The 12,310-nt window shown below is 37.3% G+C and overlaps 1 protein-coding gene across 4 annotated transcripts in view; it reads left to right on the forward strand.

The window, feature by feature from the left end:
- Window positions 1–12,310, forward strand: part of SRBD1 (S1 RNA binding domain 1) — a 132,248-nt gene that overhangs the window by 7,346 nt on the left and 112,592 nt on the right. For all 4 annotated transcript variants that reach the window (XM_054822338.1, XM_054822341.1, XM_054822340.1 and 1 more), the window contains 8 exons: window positions 300–382; window positions 802–967; window positions 2,008–2,370; window positions 3,835–4,001; window positions 5,155–5,272; window positions 5,412–5,550; window positions 8,360–8,456; window positions 9,870–10,005. In XM_054822338.1, the coding sequence (XP_054678313.1) occupies window positions 300–382; window positions 802–967; window positions 2,008–2,370; window positions 3,835–4,001; window positions 5,155–5,272; window positions 5,412–5,550; window positions 8,360–8,456; window positions 9,870–10,005 (1,269 nt within the window). The remainder of the gene's footprint in view (window positions 1–299; window positions 383–801; window positions 968–2,007; window positions 2,371–3,834; window positions 4,002–5,154; window positions 5,273–5,411; window positions 5,551–8,359; window positions 8,457–9,869; window positions 10,006–12,310) is intronic.

Genomic DNA, 12,310 nt, shown 5'->3' on the forward strand with positions numbered 1-12,310 from the left:
ATACTCTTACTGCTAGAATAGCTTTACGTGCAAGCCAAATAATTACCTCCATTTGAAGACAAAAATAATTTGAGAGGCTGTAGTCCTGGTTTGTCTGCTGCTTAGTTGAAAAGATTGTTTCATGTGTGCTGCTGTGGCCTAAATTCTTGGATACTAAGAAATCCAAACTTGCTTTAGAGGAAACTTTTGTGATTGGTGAAGACATTATGAGGGCACACTTGGCAGTGAGTTAAAGGGCTGAATAAGAAAATACAACTGCAACCAAATGTTCTGTTTCTCTCTTCTTGCCTCTGTTTCAGATGTCATCTCTACCAAGGAGAGTGAAATCTGAAGCCAAAGCCCTTATATCAGAAGATGATGAGCTTCCTTCATTTCTAAATTCGTAAGATTACTCTTTTCCTTAGGATTTTTTGAAAGGTTTATGCTATGCATGAGCAATTGCTCAAGAACAACACTCAATTTCTGAGAGCTTGATTAACAAGCTTTAATGCACAAAAATGTCAATTATAAACCAGAAATTACCTATGCTGCTTCATGATCACAGTGAAGACAAGGTGAAACTGAATTGCCAGTTGTCCAAACAGAATCAGTTGTGTACGCATCCCAGTGACCAGCTTCAGGAAAGCTTGGTAAAGCATTCCAGCCATTAGCTCTGCAACAGCATGAAAGACCTGTATTTGTTGAGTCTGCCTACCTTTCTGTTCATTTTTCCTGTTTGCTTCCTTTCATGTCAGAAAACACTGACTGGCTTGCTTATGTGGTTTTTTATTCTTCTCACAAGCAATATTGTTTGTTTTTCAGGAGCTCTGAATCAGAGGAGGAAGAGGAGGAGTGGGAGCCAAAAAGCAAAATTGCCAAGAGACCTCGGTTGCCAAAGAAAAATGAGGCAAAAACTAAAAAAGTTGCTGCTCCACGGTCAGCTGTGGCCAGGAAAAAGGTCAAGAAGGTAGCAATAAAAGAGGAAATGGTGAGTATCTGTAAGGAAGAGACACTTAATTACTGTGGCAAGTAACACAAGCAGAATTTTTCCAACTCTGGTTCACTTGGTTGCCTGAGTCTGATCAGCTCATCCGATTCCACTGTTACTGTGAATATTCAGTATATTTGATAAATGTGGCTTTCTTATTTATTTAAGTGTCCCAGATCTGAGCGCCCTTCTTTAAAATTTTGGCCAATGATAATGGGACATGGTTTTCCCTGGAGATCTCTGTCAACAGCAAAAATAAATACCTCTGTTTTTCTTTCTGTAATGAAAACTAAACGCTCTAATATCTCTGGTTTCTGTGTTGCACCTTTGATGTCTTCTACATTTTCACCAGCTGGGTACCACAACAAAAAGAAGGCCTGTACTTATGTTTCCTTGCATGGCTGTTGGACCTAGTAAGGATCGCAGTTTTATTATGATGATTATAAGATGCACTTCCATCAGAAGTTAGTTACTTCTGTCAAAGATTAACGTCAGAAGTCAGGTCATGACATAGACCCGTCCTGGTTTATACTAATGTTTTTGAATGTTCTGGCATATGTGGGCATATTGAGAAATACATTCTTGGACTCTGAAGATGATCTCTGGGGAAATTCAGGAAAGATGATGTGGCTTGTCCAAGGTTAAACAATATCTTAGCAGACCAAATCTCAGTTCCAGTTCCCATGCTGCACCAAATTCCTGGTTAGAAGAGTGCTTACCTGCCCTGCTGTTCCCTGTTTTGTTGAGATGAGTGGAGGCAAGGATTGTAGGTCAGTGTCTTCTGAAGGAGAGCCCAATTCAAGTTTTTCCAGGATAATTTTATTCAATCTCTTAAATCACAGTTCTGCTGTGTATGTTTGTATCTTTTCCTCCATGCAAGATATATTTCAGGTTACTTGATTTCTGCCTCGGCGTTTCCCTGCCAGAGACATCACTTGGGAAAATGATGTCTAATGTTGAATCTCCCTAGGTTTTAATTGAAATGTTGAACCAGTTTGTAACAGTCAATGCTTAATATGGTTTCAATGCCTTTTTGACAGGATGTATCCTTGCCTATTACTCCTGCAGAAGATAGTAAAATGCAACTTCTAAAACCTAAGGAAGAAGATGTAGGCACTAAACCAAAAACTTTAAATCAAAAGCCAGAAGTGCCTAAAAAAATGGAAATAAATTCATTCCAAGGGAAGAACATCAGGAGTTTAGAGTGTGATGAAAAACCCTCAACAAGCGTTCCTGTAGTGGGAAATCAAGTGAAACATGAGAAATCTGAGGAGGATTTTGCATTTGATGAACCACCTTTTAAAAAGATTAAGTCGACTACATGTCCTGAAGGAAAGCCAGTTAAAAATCTAGGAGGCAACAAAATAAAAGAAGAATTTGAAATGAACTGGGATATTGTACAGGTATGAGATCTTTTCCTTTTCTGACCTATCAATGAAACCATTTCCTATGTAATTAGCACTTAAAATCTTTAACATACAATTTCAGTCCTCTTGGCATCAGTTAAGGTGTCACAGAGTCATTGTGCTGTTAAGTAGTCATTTCACCTCTGCTTAAATTGTCATAACTCATGTATAAATATAAATGTTGGCTGGTAACAAAACTTGGAACTTTAATGTTATTCTGATATTCGTGACTTAGGCAGCCCTTAGTACAAAGCTTGCCTGTAACAATTTGCATGTTTCCTCTGTATCAATACATGGGTTTTTCTGTGAATATGGTCAATTGAAACTCCTGCAGGAAGGGATGCTGAAAGATTTGGGATGTCTGTGTGCACAGTTTCAGAACTTAAGATTTACTTAGTGTGGATCATTTTGTTGTAGAAACTCATTTAAGAGTCTTTATCAATTTACAGTACATGAAGGAGGAGACTGCATTTTTGGAACAAGTGACATCAAGGGAGATACCATCTTTGTTTTTTGTAGGATGTTAACTCTGAAGCTATTCAGATGAAGGCAGGTTTAGGATAGCTCCTGTTTGGGGAGGCAGAGTATGGTTATGGACAATTTTAATATGAAAAGAATGGGAATAGATTGGATACGTCCTATTAATCATCCTTAGTGGTGCCTGCTTAAGAAAGGTATAAAACTTTGTTCCTGAGTCTTCTGAAATGTTCTTGGAAATGCAGATGGAGAATTTGATCTTTATGTATTGCTGCTCTAAAAGCAGTGAATATATGAATGTGCTGGAGTTGTTATGTTTTTAGGCTTCAGAATAAAACTTTTGGAAGGCTTCTGTATCAACCATCTATGGGAATAACTATGTTGAAGTACAAACAATAATAGTTAAGGTGTTACTAAGCCAAGGCACTTGGATAGTTTGTCCACCATTCTGTATTGCTACACTATAACTTTATCTTTAGAAAGCCCAATTTGTACAAAATCTTGTTTAACTTTGTGAGGCTTGGTTCACCTTGAAACCTTTAGTAATATCATGCTAGTTTCCAACTATTAGTGGAGTGGGATTTGGATCAGCTTTCAGTTTGTGGGTTTGTTTATTTGTTTTGTTTAACCATGAGGTATGTCAGTGTCAGTTTTCTGAGTTGCCATGTGCAGTTTATCTTTCTGGGTTTTTTTTAATTGTTTAGGTTTTTTCTGTTCCCAAGAGGCACTCTTTCCTGCATTTTTTTTTTTTTTCATGTAGTTAAAAGTTTCTGGAAACATTGGTTGCTGCATGTCTAAATAGTGAGTGTGGTGGCTGAATGCATGGGAAGCCTGGCATCCTGTTTTAGGGAAGGCAGTAGTCCCTGCTGGCCAGCATAATATTCTGGGGGTGGTTTTGAACTTTGAGAGGCTGTTTAAAGCAATCTATCACCTCTCTTAAATGTGTTGGGTTTTTGGGTTTGGTGTTTTTTTTTCTTCTGACAGGCTTTGTCAGAAATAACAAACGTTGAACCATGGGTTTGTGCAAACTTAATTCGCCTCTTTCAAGAAGAAAACACAATTCCTTTTATTGCTCGGTATCGAAAAGAGCTCATCAATAATCTGGAGGCCGATGCCTTGCGAGAAGTGCAACAAACATTGGAAGAGCTACGGTAAGTAAGTTAACACAGGGACGCATCTACGGGGAAGGTAAGTAACAACTGGCTGCTGCTTCTGTGTCCCTGTTTTGGCACTTTGTATATGCTACAATTATAAAGGACCTCCCAAAGAAGAAAGATTAAAACTGAGGCAATTTTGCTTGATACCTGTCTGTTTGTTTTTTTACTATAAGTAACTAGAAATCTAGCATTATTAATTGCCAAAGAAAAATTAAGATCTTAGTTTCTCTGCAGTTTACTAAAACTGCAGAGAAAAAAAACTCTTAGAAAAAGAGAAGTTTATAGGTTCTGGAGATATGCGGCCTGATTAGATGTAAGCTGCACCCTTAGAAAAAGAATCACTAAGAATCCCTTGGCTCCGTGCTTGGAGCAGCAAAACCTCTAGTGACGAGCACTACTTGAGGTTGTAGTGTACCAGGAGGGCAGGCTAAACAATCCCAGACCATTGCAGAAATAAATAATCAGCAAAGCCTGCTGCAGCTGTGGATGAGACTGCTCTCATTGCTTCTTGCTTTTGGGTGGCTATATGTTCTTGAGATGGCAAGGGAACAGACTTGCCAGCTGTTCTGTCAACATGATGTCTTCCTGCTTGTATTCCCTGCTATCCCCTAGCAAGAGATGCTTTCCAAAGAGGGAAGGTGACCTGAGAGCATTCTTGTCTGATCAACTAATTTAAATCATAGCAAAATACCTTTGCTGTTTGCAGTTGCTCACGGATATCTTATTGAAGGTCTAAGATTTTAAAATCTGGTACCCTGTAGTTGATGCTGCAGAACTATCTTGATATGAATTACAGCTGTAAGTGCTCATCAATGTGGATTTAACTTAGGGCCTTTTTATTTTGCTTCCAGGCAGGTAATCTTGCAAAAATGTATACAGCACTAGTAACTATCAGTATTGTTTGATTTTTTTTTTTTTCTTAAAGCTACCACAAGATGTTTTGATACAGTTTTGAACTAATTGGAGGAAGAGAGTAATAGTTAGAAACTCTTTTGGATTATCAGACTTGATTTGTTGAGGATTAGTACGAGATACAATCTTCGTGGGTTTCAGAGAGCTTCAGCAGTGGAATAAACAAGGTCACAATCGATAGCCTTTTTAATCCACCATGAAATGTGACTGTTAATATCAATCTCTTGCATTTTAGTACTGTTGCAAAGAAGACACATACAATGATACAGAAGTTGAAGAAAGAAGGGAAATTATCTGGATGCCTTTTAACAGCATTATTAAATTGCAGAACTTTGGAAGAATTAGACCATGTGGTCAGTACACTAGACTTTTTCAGATCATCCTTAGTTTAAATGTAATCTTGCCCAACTAAATAGTGCGTAGTGCAAAGTACATAGCATGACTGAAATATTTCCTTACCTTTTATTAACTGTCTTTTTTGTTTCTTTTAAGTCTGCACCTTATAAAACTGGGAGTAAAGGCACCAAAGCCCAGAGGGCCAGGCAACTGGGATTAGAACCTGCTGCCCTCTCCCTCCTGCAGAATCCTATGGAACTTAATCTCTTTTCTTACATTAGACCCAATACCAAAGGTAAGTGCTCCGCTTCTGTGAGTAGTTATGCCTTAAATGTCTGAAAATATTTTAAAAGAGGAATTACTTTAATGGTTCTCATGATGCTGGAAGTTATGCAACTATTTTAAATTCAACAGTTTTTAGCAACTGTTTACATTTAATGCCATGGCTCTCCAACCCTTCCTGTCTTTTTGTATTGTAAATAGTAATAATCCTGGTATACAAGAGGCAGAAGTCTGGAGATGTTATAGTTGACATCTGTATTTACTGGTAAGAGAGGAGGAACTGCATGGCATACTTGAGACCTCTCCGTGGTTCTACTCCAACCATTTACTGAAGAGTCAACACTTGATTGTACAAGGGGCTTATGCTCATAATCTGTGCTGAAGTAAATGTCACCCATCAAAGCATATCTTAACAAAAACTGGCCCTGGTGATTGGGAGTGAGCAGGAGAGTTTTTGTTACAGAATGATAGTAGGGGTTGGAGAAGACATAATCTCTGAAATTTGAGCAGGAACTTTAACGATATGATTGTCACGTATAGACTGCAAAATTGTGTTTCTTTGTGAATGCAGTTATTGGTGAATCTGTAGGGGGCAATCTCTGACAATAAAATAGGAAGATTGCGGCAACCTTCTGTATGGTGTTAAAATAAAGATGTACTTTTATTCTTCCCTGCCCCAACACTTACTTTTTGAATTTTAACATAAAGGTACTGAACCTCCTTAGTGAGGCGGACTCTTACTCTTCCCACTTCAGTTGTTGTTTTATTTTACTTAAATATTGTTTATCAAATGATCCTAACTTTGCATTGAAAATCAGTTACCAAATATTCTGATTGTTTAATTACCACATCTTAGCATATATCATTACTTTATACAGCAGTATATTGCAACCACGTATCCGACTATTCTGGCAGAGTCTAAAGAGCCAAAAGAAAATCTTCATGGTGAAAGTTCAAATAAATTATTCAGGGTGCATTCAGAAGGAAGTGCTATTTGTTGCAGCATAAACATCTTAGTCTTTGAAAATCAGTACACCTATTTTCAGTTTTGTGCTAAAAATAATGTTGCTTAGGTTTATGTAATGGCTTTCATTTGAAAGGCACGTCAGAAATTACATACATCCATGAACTGGGTCACTTTTATCAACTTGGGAGCCAGTTTGACAACCTATATATAGCTTGAGATCAGAGTGAATTTTTTGAAAAGCATGAGCCATTTGCCATACAGAAGAGTTTTCATCAAATCTTAATATTCAGTTCTTTTAAATTTCCAGTGTTTTTAAACTTATACTAAAAATGAACTGAAATAAAAACAACAGTTCATGTTTCAAAGCCAGATATTTGAAAGCAGACTCACCAGAAAACTTTGTTCTTCCTTGTAGTTGTATGCATGATCAAATATTTATTTAATTACACAAGCATGTGCTGTTTTTAATGGACACAGTAAAATGCCCATGTGAGTGGTGCTTGTTGAATGGGAACTTTTTGATTATTTCTTTAATCCTGACTGGTTTTGGCCTATTCCATCTATTCAAATTCTCTGCTGTTGCCATGTATGCTTCTGGTACTTGAATATCTCAATTCATATTTAATATAATGGATGTTTTATAATTCCCTTAGATTTGTATGACATGTATGACATGACATTACTTTTACCATGAGAAACACTAACTCGTAGATGTAAGGATCCAAACTCCACAACTTCTGAGCAGTTTAGGCATTTAGTAACATATTCTCCCATTTTTATTTTTCTTTCTGGCAGGTAAGTTTAGCTTCCCCTTTTTAAATAAAGGGCAAGATTAATTTTTTATAACGTGTAACTCTATAGCCCAATCAGAAGCAGGTTTCTGGATTAAAGACAACTATTAGTTATTAGAGCTATGCATTTTTTTTAAATGGTGTTAATAAAGCTCTTTCAAGATGTTGGTAGTCCATCAGACAGCAGAATGAAAAATAATGTGTATTGAAGGAGACAGTTATTGCTGCAGCTGCCAACTCTAGCATTCTTGCTTTTTGCTCTGAAGCATTTGTTACTGACTGTTGCTACAAACAGGGTTAGATATTTTGATTTAAAATAAAAGATGTCAGTTTTATTTCATTGCCTTCTGGTTCTGGTCCAGTTCAACCATTGTGCTAAGGGGAATACTGTACCACTTCTTCTGGCCTTTTGAAGTGAGGGATGGTTCTGTGTGTGGGAAAGCTGAATGATTCTGTTATTGGCTCTCTAGAATACTTTGTGGAGACATTTTATGACTTCACCGTTTGAACAGTGTTTTGTGGGAGAGAATGAGGGTACCCTTACCTCAGAAGTGTCACTGTGCAAGCTTCTGCTACAAACCAGTGGAAACACAAAACTATTTCTCAGAGAAAAGACAGGATTGCCTGCAAAGATTTTAGGCAGTTTCCGTATCAGTAGCAAAACGTGTAGACTTCTGCTGCAGTTACTCATTTTATTACAACCTCAACAATTATACTTTAATATCCATGTTCATTGTTGTAAATAATTCATTTGTATCATAAATGTCAAACTCTGTTAGCATCAAAGTAAAAACAAATATTTCTTTCATTTTAGTGACATGTTGACTTATGATACTGCATTGGTCACTTTAGGCTCATTTAAAATATAATGGTTTCAGATGTTCTGGAAAGGAAGCTTTAATAAAAAAATTCTAATGAATTAGGATTCTTCATTGAAATCTCTACAAATTAGTCAGATATCTTGCACCAATTTTCTTTCAGCTTGTATATATTAGTGCTTGTAGAGTTGCATAAAGTGATTTTTCACATTAGTTTTTTTATAATTACTTTTTTTTTCTTCTAAGGACTTTCAGCTATCCAGGAAGTAGAGGCTGGAGTTCAGCATATTTTAGCGGACATTTTCGCTAAAGATAAAGATACACTGGATTTTATCAGGAAATTGTAAGTTTGACTCTTTCTAAACTTCCTTGGTTCCACGGTAACATTCAGTCTCCTAGGGTGCAGATACATAACTAACTTTTTTTTAATGATGTGAAAACAGTGTTACTGTGAGATTGATTTAGGTGCATTCCTTCACTTGTGCTGGAGGTACATTCATTGGCCTTTCTGCCCGTCTGGCTGCCAGTGGAGGAGAGACCTGCTGTGAGCATGGCGTGATGCCGTGACTCCCGAAGACTGAAAAATTCTCTGTGGCTCTGCTCCATATAGAGCAAATCTCACTTTCAGTTAGTGATCTATAAGGGAAAGCTTTCTCTCCTTGCACTTTCTTCGAGCTATAACTTTCAGAGGTGCATCTGCTTAAGCTGTTGCTCCAATATTTACTGCTTGACGCTGGTCAGTGTAATTAGGATGCAGTGGTGGTTGATTTTGCCATTGGTAGTCAATAAGACAAACAAATATGACTGTTATTAAAGCATGAGTTACCAATCCTTTGGCTGTGTTAATTTAAGTTTTCTTACATTACATGACTTCAGGGTTGTCATGTCTGAGGTGTTGGTGTGACAGAGTAATAGGTGCTTGTTATTTTTTTTCCTTTGCTGTGTACCATCTGGGACAGAGAACAGGGTTATAAAAGAACAGGTGCCGCCTTTGGAGCGTGTGGTGTTGGTTTGAATCAGCTCAGTGCTGTTTAGTTGACTCTAGTTTGCTGTTTATTGTGAGTAATGGCCAACTTCATCAAAAGGCTAGAGCACAGCAATGTGGTGATTTCAATGAAGGGGTTGTCTTGTAAAGGATGTGCTGTCACTACCAGACTATCGCTTTCATTCTTTTGACCACTAGAAGCTCCTCAATTGGATACACAGTGCTCTACAGATGTATCCTTTTGATCTAAAGTGTGTTGTATGTGTAATAATCATCAGGAGCATTCAGGAAGCTATCTGTTTGGGATCCCTGCTACTCCTAAAAATAATGAAAACTTTTATGGGTGTTAAGTACTGAAAACAAGAAATTAATTCTGAGGCTGGATAGGCTCAAGAGAGAGATGTCACCTTTGTATAAAATAGATTACTATAAGTTTTTTGCAACTTCCCAAAATCTGTTGTGTGAAGTTGAACCAATAGCTGACCAAACTGAAGCGCAGATGGTGGCTTTTGAGTATCCATTCCCTTCAGGTGAAGGACTGTGTTCAGCTTTTTCTGAGGTCTGCTTGAATTTCTTCTCTTGGCATAGTCCAGTCAGTATGTGTTACGTCAGTGTCAGCATTAGGCTGTGTAATATGGTTCTGCAGTTAGAGTTAACATAACTTGTAATTGGGCAGACTCCAAACTTCATGTTTTATTTAAGAAACAGACTAATGACTTGTAACAAGTTTCATGCTGAAATACCTTATAAACATTTATTTCTTTTATTCAGATGTCAGCAAAGGTACATTTGTATCCAGTCAGCCTTGGCAAAAGTGTCATCCAAGAATGGAAATGAAAAAGATATCGATAAATTCCAACTGTACCATGAGTTTTCTTGTAATATAAAGAACATTCAGCATCATCAGGTACAGCTAAAAATTTGTATTTTTTTCTTAGAATTTTAACTATAGCAAAGATGGCTTTGCTTTGAATTATGTTGCTTAAAACTGATTCTAAAGATACTTGATCTTGCTTTTCAGTTATCAAAGGTAAGAGACTTCTAAATTCTTGAAATGCAGGACTAAGTTGTTAATCTCTGTCTTAAGAAACTGAGCAAAGGGCTTCTTATTCAGTATGCTCATTGTCTAATTCTCATTAAATACTTATAATGATATATGTATTGGAGATTTCAATACTGGTGTGATTTATTTTCAGCGTATGTCATGCCCTCCCTTCCCCTGGTGACAAGTGCATAGCAAGTGTTATCAGGAGGGGGATAAGGGCTAAGCGATAGTTTATGGTCTGTAGGGGTGAGACTGGTGTAGCAGTGGTGTAGTAGTGGAAGTTGCTTGGTTGGAGCATGTGTGAAACAAACTTGGATAAACTTACTCTTTGTTTCTTTTGGATGTTTGCTGCAGCATTGAGAGTGCACTGAGCCATTTGACACTAAACCTGTCAGGTGAAACTGGTGAGAAGTATCAGGGAAGGATCCAGAAAAACAAAATTCGAGTTGACCTACAAAAGCAGCTCATGGGAATGTCCCATATAGCACCCCAAAAACGTGTTTGTTTTGCAAGTCATCAGTATTTCCTTCCATAAAGCATCTTTGGTCATCCTAAGCCCCAAGCCTACACCTATATTAGAAAAAGAAATAAGGGACGAAGCAAACTTAGTAGCTGATGAGAAGGTGATGACTTGATAGCTAGGTTGTCCCTGTTATGGAAGTTCAAAGGCTGAAGTGTGATGCACTCAACGCAACTGTCAGGACCTTTGTGCTGATTCATAACTAATCACCTAGTGAATTGTCTCTTGGTTTTGTCAATTACCTAGCTTGAAAAAACAAACAAACAAACCAAAACCTAAAAAACAAACCAAACCAAAAAAAAACCACACCAAAAAGACCCCCTTAGTTGCTTCCAACCAAAAAATAGCCTTTTCCTTTAGAAGATGGCCTTATTCTACAGCAGAATGCTTTTTCTTTTGTATCTATGAAATGCTCTCATTTTCTCTCTGCTTGCTATTTTAAAAGTGTGATGTTTTGACTTAATAAAGGATTTTCTTGCATGTCTTGAAATGATGATATTACAAAAAATACAGCAATCTAAGACTACTGTGGAGACATATCACAAAGATTTGTAGATTCATCAGGAGACTAAGTGTTGCACTGTATGGATTTTTTTGTTTGGGTGCTTTACTGTTGAGTGACTATTTGGGCTGTCAAAGACTGTTTAGTTTTTCCTGCACTGAAAGTGGTGAATACTAAGATATGCAACGTGTATTGGGTGTACAAGTGTTTCCTGGGATGATTTACTTCTTGTCTGAGGCATTCTTTTTCACGTTTTACATAAGGAAAACTGTTGCTGAGGTAGAAACCAGATTTCCCAAACCTGGTCAGCATTCTGACCACGTGGCTGCACTGTTTCTTATCTAGAATGTGTCCTTAGTTTGTCTGTTTGATGTTAAGATTAACTTGATCTGTTTTGGTTTATTTCTCCTTGTGTCTGTCACTAACCTTAATGCTTCTTCCTTTTCCCATTCTGGCTCTCCAGTGAAGTAATAACCACTGTTCTTGCAGCTGGTAGTCCTGTAATCCTGGGATGTTATTGCACTCTTATGTCTTGTCTTCCATCTGTATGTTACTGCTATTGGCTATTCTAACACATTGAATATTTCCCTGTTATGAATCTTAAAAGTCTGAGTTGTTTGTGTTTCACTGAGGTTTCAGGCCCAAGGTATGTCAGGGCTGTTTTGTACTAGCTGAGGAAAAAATGCATTTTATGGTCATCTCTGACATGTGTGGTTTGCAGAGTTCCCTGTTTTGTAAATATACTGCAGCTTCTCAATTCTGTTGATTTTTGGTTCTTGGTTAGTTTTCCAGTTCCTTTCTTTGTCTCCCTTTTGTGTTTTGATGATGAAATAAGGAAAGTAAAAGTGTTTTCTCTATCTGCCATTTCTTCCTTAAGCTTAAACCCCTAGTACTGTACTTTTGAAAGTCTTTCTCATAACCCTCAATTTCTTTGTTACCTGACCTTACTACCCTGCCGATGCCAATTACGATTTTTTTTCTCTTTTCTTGTTTTATAACCATCCTTTTTATTACCAAAAAGTCTTTAGTTTCTTCTTCACCTAAGACTTTGAAGAAATACTTCTTTTCTGCATTCAAAAAGCTGGTTAAAAATGTGTTCTTGAATGTGCTTTGGGAGAGGTGTACATGTCTTCAAGTGAAGAAAT

The sequence above is a fragment of the Grus americana genome, chromosome 3, assembly GCF_028858705.1.
Source record: "Grus americana isolate bGruAme1 chromosome 3, bGruAme1.mat, whole genome shotgun sequence".
Taxonomy (NCBI): domain Eukaryota; kingdom Metazoa; phylum Chordata; class Aves; order Gruiformes; family Gruidae; genus Grus; species Grus americana.